The sequence below is a fragment of the Prosopis cineraria genome, unplaced genomic scaffold (assembly GCF_029017545.1).
Source record: "Prosopis cineraria cultivar Desert tree isolate PC_DT_omini unplaced genomic scaffold, ASM2901754v1 PC695, whole genome shotgun sequence".
NCBI lineage: Eukaryota > Viridiplantae > Streptophyta > Magnoliopsida > Fabales > Fabaceae > Prosopis > Prosopis cineraria.
In genome coordinates this window covers 1-10,252 of record NW_026556020.1, presented here as the reverse complement: position 1 = coordinate 10,252, position 10,252 = coordinate 1, and the positions used below count along the sequence as shown (strand labels likewise).

The window sequence follows — 10,252 nt, the reverse complement described above, 5'->3', positions numbered from 1 at the left end:
TCCCCATCATCCCCGAAATTAACAAAGCCCCGATCTTTTAAAAATTCTGTTCTGGGGAGACAAACTAGCCAGACACGTGCCTTCCAGAGAGAAAACGACAAACACAGCTGGTGCAAGTTTTGGCCCCACTTTCCATTTCCTCAACCACAGTTTAAAGCGTGGGCACTCACCAGGTCCCCCAGCGCTAAGCTAGCTGGCTCCGTGTTCGTTCCTTCCGTGAAACCCGAAACCCCACTGCTTCATTCCCTCTTTCTCTATATAGAAAATCCTATAAAATATGCATACATGGACTTGGATAATTCTGAGACACTGAACAACCTAAACAAGAGGGAGATATAATAAGAAGCTTACCTTTCAGGTATACTCACCAAGAGTGAAGCAACGCACTGAAGAGACCCAGTTAGATTTCTTCGTCAATATATTGACACTTGGAAGTGCAATAAGGTTCGAGTTTCTTTGATTGCTATGTTTTCATTCAACTGTTCTTCACACCCGCATCCGCTTAGGTCGCAATATAATTGTGATTTAGAAGTGCTAGAGTACACGTCGTCGCCGGCTTCGGATTGTGGAAGTGGCAGCGGAGTTCCTTCGTTGTTTCTGTCCGACGAGGAGGTGTTGCTGGCTGCAACTCATCCGAAGAAACGAGCGGGGAGGAAGAAGTTCCGGGAGACTCGCCACCCGGTGTACCGGGGTGTCAGGAGGAGGAACTCCGGCAAGTGGGTGTGTGAAGTGCGCGAGCCCAATAAGAAAACAAGAATTTGGCTGGGGACCTTCCCCACTGCGGACATGGCCGCGAGGGCCCACGACGTGGCAGCAATAGCTCTGAGGGGCCGGTCAGCTTGTCTTAACTTTGCAGACTCTGCTTGGCGGTTGCCACTGCCGGCGTCGAATGAGGCCAAGGATATTCAGAAGGCGGCGGCAAAAGCTGCGGAGGCATTCCGTCCAGGGGTGGAATCGGAGAGCGACAAATTGAGGCATGAAAATGCAGAGGCTGCGACCACGACGGCGGCGGCAGTGGCGGAGGAGCAGAGTATATTCTTAATGGATGAAGGAGTGCAGGGGATGCCGGAATTGCTGAGGAACATGGCGGACTCTGTGCTGATGTCGCCTACTCATAGCCTTGGCGATCAGTACGATGGTGCTGACGTGGAAGTGGATGATGCTGAAGTGTCATTATGGAGTTATTCAATTTAATTATAGCATAACTACTTAATGCCACGAGGGACGTGTGTGTGGTGTAGATAAAGCGGATTGTACTAGGGGAAAAAAAAAAAAAAAAGCGGATTGCACTCTGCTTTTTGGAACTGACGAGTCACTACTGACTAGTCAGTAGTCACTGGATGTAGAACTAGAAGTCGGTTTTGTTAATGATTTTTCAAGGTTTTGGTTGGGAAGTATCCGTACTTTAAATTTTGTCCTGTACGGATGCTAAATCCAGTAGAAAGGGAAAATTCCTTTCAATTCTCTGCGAAAGGTTCCTTACAGACTACTGAGACTAGATCTTGGGCTTTGTGTGTAGTATGAAATTCAAAATTAGATTTCTAATGACTACAAGAACAATACACAGTTCATAAATACTCCCTCTATTCTCGCTTCTAGGACTAGAAAAAATTGATGGTCTCATTATATACAAGGCATTTCATAAGTTATTAATGATCATTTTATTGCAAATTATTAGGAAAAGATTTCTCTATACTATTAAATGAGAGCAAAGTTGAAATCTTTGTTTTTTTTTTTGTAATATTGCTAGACACAGTTTGAGTTAACAACTACCACTTTCTTAGGTTCCAATAAGATAGACTTGACTTGTAATAAGCTTATTTTGTGTTGAAATCGTTGATTACTCTTCAACTTCAAATATGTAGTTTCTTTTGAGAATTAAGGCCTTTTCATTTTGTGACCAGGATATATACTGTTTTGGAAATTGGAATAAGAGGGTGTAAGTGGGTATGGCGTTGGTTCTCTTTTGGAAACTCCGGGCTCCTGTGATTACTCTAACTTCAAATAGGTTGCAGAGCCATTCAATTCTGCATATCTAACGTGAAAAGAACCACATCACATTCGATTAATAAGAATCAAGGAGCATTTATTTGTACAATTTAGTCTACATCATGAGAGCCGTCACAATTGTGTTCCGGACATGTTATCTGCCACCATAACAATTTTCATTCATAACTGTGGCTCATTAAATAAAATTTAATAGCCAAATAAGAGTTGCCTTCTAAAGACGTTCAATATGATACATGCTCATTTAATTTCATAGCCTTCGTATCCATTTTAAGATGGTAATTATAAATATTTCTACATTCCATTTTGACTTGAGGAGCAAGACTAAGAGAGCCAAGCACGTCATTCTGACAAATGAGGTGTGAATATTTTCATCTCAAAACAACCAAAGAATATCAAAATTTGAAATAATTCAGAGATAAATAGATGGTAAACAATAAGGCCTATAAAAATACAAACTATAAGTGATGCTGGCACTGACTGGGAAGCCTTTGTGCATGATTTTTCCAGAATCAAGAAAATGTAACAAGTTACTTTCGTTCTTGTGATTCAATATGGCCGGCAGCTTCCTCAAGGGATAGGAGCTCCTGCAGAAGGGAAGCAAGCTTCGAATCATTGTCTGTTGAATATGGGGTGGAACTTCTCTCTGTAACCTGAAGCATTTATAGTCTTCTCCAACCTCTCCTTTTGCCTGCATATTATAATAAAACCCACATTTCTCATAATCCACAATAATGAAGGGGTACGCTTTTTTTGTGACCGGAAAAGAAGTGGTACTTAAAAGGCTTCCCTATGTTAACGAATGAAAATTCAGTGAATCAATAGAAAAAACTGGTGCAATCAATATATCATGTATCATAAAATTTATAGCAAGTCATCCTACTCATAAACCATGATAACTATTTATTCCTAAGCTTCAAATAATCCATAAGCAGAAATTTGTCTAGTTCTTATATATCAGCCATCAGATTCTTTAATAGAATTGTGATGTGTTGACAAACTATGTATACTTGGTGAAATGTGTTAAGAAATGTCCATTTGCTATTTAATAATTTAAAAAAAAAAAAAGCTCAGCACCCAACTTTACCGAAATCTTGGTATGTATGAATTGTTTTCCGACCATAAAACAGCTACCTATCTAACATCTAGGCACGATTCACTGTCATTTTATTTCAAGAGTCTATAATTGAATATGGAAGGACGTATGTTAAATGAAATGTCATCAGATTTTTTTAAAGAAAACACTGTTCATTTCAGAATGAGTTCTCAAAATCAGTGTAGGAAGACTTACTTCCTGAACTCATCTATCTTCTTCTTGATCTTTCCTAGCTCTGCTTCAGCAGAAATAGTTCCTTGCAGCTCCATATAAACAGAGAGGTTCTCATTCACAACTGATACAGCATACCCAGAAGGAATAGCATCGTTTTCATTGATCACCTGTGGATTGAAAAGCATAACAGGTTAACATAGAATATAAAACAAAGACCAAGTGAGCTAATGGCATACTACAAGTGCCCCCATCTTACTGAAATTGAGAGGTTGACACTTGCTCCTGATACGGAGGCAAAACTTTATTCCCTTTTCTTTTGGGATAAAGATGAGAACAAAATCAAGGGAGATTACAAGAGGTTTACGCTATTGAGCATATATCTTTCCCTTTCATCCATCGCTACTAGCCAAGGCAGAGGAAAGTTAAAGACATTACTCTGATTACCCGCATCATGGGCATGTCCAGCTAGAGCATCAGCTGTGCTAACAGATTCTGTATGTCTAAAGTTAATGCTTACAGACCAATTCCTAAACAATAAATTACGAGCTTTTTGAATAATGTCCTGGAATGGGTGTCCCTCTATCGCATCATGTGTGACAGGATTGATAGCTTGAGCACAATCAGTTACACAACTGCAATATCTTTGAAACCTTTTGTCTAGCAAAGATAAAAAGAATTATTCTGATAAAAAGAATTACATATTAGATACACACAATGAGTTTGCCATCATGTCCCACAGATATTATTACTTAGATTCTGGAAGAGGCTCACACGCCCTTCTGCTTGTGGGGAAGTCATGGATAGAAGATCCTATCACTGTCAGTGAAAGTGATGTGCAAGCGTGATTTTGTTGAGAAGGTTGAAACGCTGTATGATATCCTCAATTGTCCAACAGAAACAAGTCAAATCTCCAGTGTCACACAACATATAGAGTACGAAAATAATTGCCATGCCTTTTAAATGCAAAAAAAGTTATCAAGTCAAACTCACTAGCATATTTGTTCAACTCTTCAATGGTATACAAGAAAATGACAAAACACCACAGAAAATAAAAGGAACACAAGAAAGCCGTTTCAAGCAACTTATTGAACTTACTATCAAAAGATGATAGATTTGCTAGAGTTACAATCTCCAATTGATGGCTGCTAATAATCTCTACAACTGCCTGTGTTCGGCAGAGCACAAAAGCAGGCCGCCTAACAAAAGCATCAAATTCAAAAATCAGCAAAGCATGATAGACCAAACATCTACCTAGCTAATTATTATGATGTCTAAGGTTTGACAGAAGTATATTCACAGTTCTATTTAAAAGAACATCCCATACAGCTCTCAACAACCCTGCTCCAAAAGAAAAAATTTACGGCCAAGGAGAGTCAATTCCATCTCCTCCAACTTTCTTGAAAATACAACAGATTTGTTTCACAGCTTAAAGAGAAAGCAACAATTTTTTTTATAGGGACAAAAGCAAGAAAAGATTGTCTTTTTGCAGAGATGCAATTTTCACCATTGAAGCAATCTGTGCGTGCGTGTGGACTGAAGGAATTCAATAACATGTTCTCAAAAAGAAACACAAGTGCAAGCAAATAACAAGTCCTCCATCAACTTGATTCAAATTCCATGACACTTGAGATGTGGATAAAAAAGGCACTATAATCCTCCAACTACATCAAGGGTGGCCTTGAACTTCACTTGAAGAGAACAGTGCAACCAGCACTTCACTCTAGATTGACAAAAATCAACTCCTTTCATATCAAGGGTTACCCACTTAAGTGCAATCTGCATTTAAGAGGAACCAAATCCAATACAATGATAAAATCTTGCCATTAGAAACAAGAGGCATGGATGCCAGCTTTTCCACCAGTCCCATGGCGCATCTATGTACTTTCCTTTCCAATACCCTTTTTTTTTTTAAACAGAAAAAGGGAGGTTGAAATGTATTAAGTCGAAGAGAAGTGCAAGAAACATGAGGCGAGAATGTAAACAAATGCTTCTATGTACCTGTCCCGTCTTTCATTTGCCAAAGACCTGAGAGACTTGACTACAGACTCCACAAGATCCATAGCATTCTCCAACACTTCATTGATCCAGCACTGAGATTAAAATAAATTATTCAATGCAAAAAAACATAAAAAGTATTAAATAACAGCCTAAGCATGTTAAATAACTCGTACATATTAATAGGACCTAAATTTCCTACATCATGCCTGAGATTTTCATTAGACAAGAATGAGGGTGGGGGGAGAAAGAAATAAAGTGACTCTTTTTCAAAAGAAAATATTAACAAGTGTCACTCAATGAGAACATAAACAAAAGGCATAATCAGAGTATTTGACAAAGTTAGTTAATGTTCACAATATGAAGAATATTAAGGCAAACTAACCTCCACAGCTGTTGGATAATTGCATATCATGATTGATTCTGCTTTCTTACATTCCTTGGTGGAAGGAAGGCGCTGCCACAATTCTTCCGTGACAAAGGGCATAAAGGGATGAAGCAACCGCAGGCCAATCTCAAGACCAAAACCACAAAGTATCTTGGTGCAGAACGTCTTTCAGAAGTAAACTTGGGGTCGTTACCGGTGAAATAAGGTTTAATCACTTCAATAAAGACATCACACAATTGATATTGCCACCAAGAATACACAGCAGTGGATGCATGGGAGAACTCATATGATTCTAGAGACTTCACTGCCTTTGATATTGTTTTATTCAACACAGAGAGTATCCACTGACAACTAAATGGAAGAACATTGGGAGTCAAATTTGTGGGTGGAGTATAATCATCTCCAAGCTTGCTCATAGCAAATCGTACTGCATTCCACAATTTATTACACCACTGCCGGTACCCAACAACCCTTTGGATATCTAGGTTAATTTTGTCAGACTGAAACAAATGACAAACAGGCCAAAATTATGAAAAATAAATAAACTAAGGTGGTCTGTATAATAAGTCATTTAGAGAATGCTACTGAATACCGCCAACCAAATACCTGAGCCGTGTATGAGACAAGCGCAAAACGGAGAGCATCAGCACCACACTCGTCAATTCCGTTTGGAAGTCCTTCGTCTGACCTTCTTTGGCAATAGCTAATTCTTTTGGGTCCAAGTTCCCTTCTTCTAACCTCTTATGTAGACCATCCAGAGATATGCCATTGATCACTTCAATGGGATCAATAACATTTCCCAAGGACTTAGACATCTTGCGACCATGTGCATCTCGAATCATGGGATGCAAATAAACCTGCATTGAGATGTTGAGTTTTTTTTTTTTTTAATCATGTCAATGACCTGGGATTTCTTAAGCATGGATCAAGAGTAAATTTATGGTATGCCTTATGTGAAAACGCTACTGAATATCATAATCAGATGGAGCACAAATTCACCTTTCTAAAAGGCACATCACCACCCAACTTCATTCCTAACATCACCATGCGTGCAACCCAGAAAAAGAGAATATCATGACCAGTTTCCAGAACAGAAGTTGGATAAAATGCCTTTAGGTCTTCTGTATCCTCAGGCCAGCCCAGAACAGATAGTGGAAAACAAACCAGAGGAGAACCATGTATCAAGAACATCTGGATCCTGACTCAAATGAAACATCTTTCCATTATACTTCCGGCTAGCCTCCTTCTGGGCCTCCTCTTCACTTTTTGCCACTACCCAGTGATCAATGTAAGCACCAAATTCCTTCAGGATGTCATCCTCTAATGTGACATACCATGCAGGTATTTGGTGACCCCACCATAGCTGTCGAGAAATGCACCAGTCACGCATATTTTCAAGCCACCTGTAAAATTTTGTCTTGATCACTTTGTGCTCCAATATAATATTCAAAAAAGACAAAAAAAAAACTAAGTTGAGTGAAAAAACACTACTAAGTTGAGCAAATCACAAGTTTCCACCCAGCATTCACTTCATCACACTTCTCATGCAATAATTTATTGAAAAAATTTGTTCATATGATTGATTATTTTGTATAGCGGTAGGGTAAAGAAGAATGAAAGAATCATGGTGCATAAGCACCATTTTTCTACTTCATTTATACTAATAACGAAACAATTTGCCATTGGTTTTGATCTATAAAAGTAGAGTGTTTGACTATAAATAATTTTATTGATAATTCCTAATTTTCAAATAAATAATGATATCTTCCAACCCTTTCCATTTCCCATTACCCGTCACCAAATTCAAGCTTGAGATATTTCTTGTCAATAAAATCATATTTATGAATATTATTTTATTAAATTATCAAACTATTGTAGAAATGCCAAGATATATATCTCTACAAGGAAGGACTGACTGCATTTTGGTTTGAAACCATAAATTTCAGAGGAACGCTCAAGGGTGCAGGCGTTGTAATTTCTCATTGTAATAAATGGTAAAAATTAACCAAAGCAAACAAAATGAGATATAAGCACCTCTTCAATCAGCTGAATATTGTTTTGGAATAATTTCTATCTCTTTGTTTTCCTCATCCATGACAGCACGGAGAGCTTCTTTTGCCAAATCATGGCACCTGACATACCACTGAGGTTTTATCAGGGGTTCCACAACATCATTGCTTCTTGAACATACACCAAGGCGCATCTCATTGTTTTCAGAACCTCTGTAAAGGCCCTAAATGAATGCAGAAAAAAATGAAACATGAGTAACTGCAACTTTTTTACTCGCCAGCCATCACACAGACATAAAGAGACATACCCAATGAAAATTTACAGAAATACAAGTATCAGGGAAAAGTAACATTGAAAACTTACATGAGGGAACTTACTAATTGACATATCTTATGCAAAAAGAAGCATCATCATGCAACATAGGCAAAGGAACAAAGGGAAAAATAAGTTCACAGCATTAACCATATTATGGCACCACCAATAAGCAAACACTAGTCAAATTCCGCATGCTTATACATGCACTATCTAAGCATATCACAGAACATGTTTGTTGACCTGACAAACCAAAGGCTTCATAGTCTAAAAAGAACCAACACCTTCTTCTGTAATGCTTCTGATACAGCCTCTCGAGCTTTAAATCGTGGCATACCCACAAATTCAGAGCCCCATTGGTATTTATTTTCCCATCGTCAGTGAAAATATTAATGAACTCAAGATTGTGCCGTTTTCCAACCTCAAAATCGTTTGGATCATGAGCAGGGGTAATCTGCAAGGAGTTAAGCAAGTAAACTCATGGCATAGTACCGGTTGAAAAGAAATTAGGGCATGCAAAATAAGATCACACGTAAAGAAATTACCTTAACAGCCCCAGTTCCAAAAGTTGATCAACAAGAATAGCATCACAAATTATAGGAGCTTTCGACCATTAAATGGATGGATTGCAAATTTCCCTTGAAACTGCTTGTATCGTTCATCATCAGGATGATGAATAGCAATAGCAGTGTCGCCAAGCATGGTCTCTATTCGAGTTGTGGCCACAATAATTTCACCGAGGTTTCCCCTCCAAAGGATATGCAAATTTTGTTAAAAACTCCAAACTCCACTGGTTTATCATATCCAGGAACCTTTAGCAGCGTCCTTTCTTTAATATCAATTAGTCCACCTGCATGCGGCAGGCAATTACATTATAGTCATTTTTTTTATATAAAATACATCTATACTGAATGCATCACTCAAACAATCAAGTAATAACATTGCCTACCTCAATATCAGATATTGCTGTTAGTAGGACACAGTCCCCATTCACTAAACGAAGGTCCCTGGAATAGTGAGACAACAATAGTAACATCTCCAAAAAATAATCCATATAGACCCATAGTAATGTAAACAATTGCGAGGAAATTGAGGGCTTTAAGGAGTACTCAATATTTTCTCATCAAATTATTGGCACATCAGCATGGTGTCGTTAATTAATTTACATAAAAGCCCAGAGAGAAACAAGATATGACTACTGAATTAACCATTCACCTTTGCTTGCTCCATTCTTGAACAGTTCCCCATTAAAACTGCCTTCTTAAGAGGACAAGGTGTATAAAAGCAAGCAAGTACGCTATTATATAAGCATCAAATACAATCCATGACTTGAACATTTTTTTTAAGCTATCAATTTCACTGCATATAAATTGTCATTCATCAATCCTTTACTTCAAATTTGCATTTCCTAATATTTCATCACAGCCTTGCTATGAGCAATACCTTAAGACATTTCATACTAGAAAATTGTTGCAAGTGGCTATATATTAGGTCTAATTAGATGCTCCCAGCATCAACTCACCTATAGACAAGGCCCCCTGCTTATATAGTCTCACAAAAGCCTCAGTCACAGCCTTTGATCTCTTTCATCCATCGTTGAAGCTCTGAAGATAACGAGAGGCCAGGATTAATATGAAATCCATATATGGACTCTGGATGCCATGAGAAAGATTGACCTAATTTTTGAATAAACTCTTGCAAAGTTATGATCTACATCTTTTACCTCACGAGACCAATCCAAAGAGGCTCCTAAACGACGTAATTGCTGTAATATTGTACCCCCATATTGTTTTTCCAGTCCCAGACCTATTGTGCCATGATTTACCAAGGTACATTTTGTTGGCAATGGCATAGAAATATAATACCAAATTAGTATGGTTGACTTTCAAATTGCTTAGATAACACACATACCTCGATATCAATCTCTCGCGACCTAGATCATGCCTAGTTAAACGCCTTTCACGCATTATCTTCTTCTCCACAACTACCTGTCACAACCAGTCATACTTCATCATCTCACCAAATAAAAGAAACACCAGTAGTTTTGAGAAACTAGTGTTCTACATCAAACCTCACATAGCTCAGATCAAATACAAGGAGACAAAAAATCCACCCAGGCCAGCATTAAATGGCATATGCAACTAAAAAAATGAGCCAAGAAACGAAGGAGGCCTCCTATACCACCATGCCCGGCTACAAGATCCACAATGGATGATAAATAACAAGAGAGCTAAGAACTGCTTAGCATTAGTTCTACAAGAAAAAAAAAC

General features: G+C 38.2%; 1 protein-coding gene and 1 pseudogene across 1 annotated transcript; one reads left to right on the top strand and one right to left on the bottom strand.

The window, feature by feature from the left end:
- Window positions 1–279: 279 nt before the first annotated feature.
- Window positions 280–1,575, top strand: LOC129298057 (dehydration-responsive element-binding protein 1A-like). Its single transcript, XM_054936452.1, has one exon. The coding sequence runs from the start codon at window positions 466–468 to the stop codon at window positions 1,192–1,194; it is 729 nt and encodes a 242-aa protein (XP_054792427.1). The 5' UTR covers window positions 280–465; the 3' UTR covers window positions 1,195–1,575.
- A 568-nt stretch (window positions 1,576–2,143) lies between these two features.
- LOC129298056 (valine--tRNA ligase, mitochondrial 1-like) lies at window positions 2,144–9,970 on the bottom strand (annotated as a pseudogene).
- Window positions 9,971–10,252: the final 282 nt, after the last annotated feature.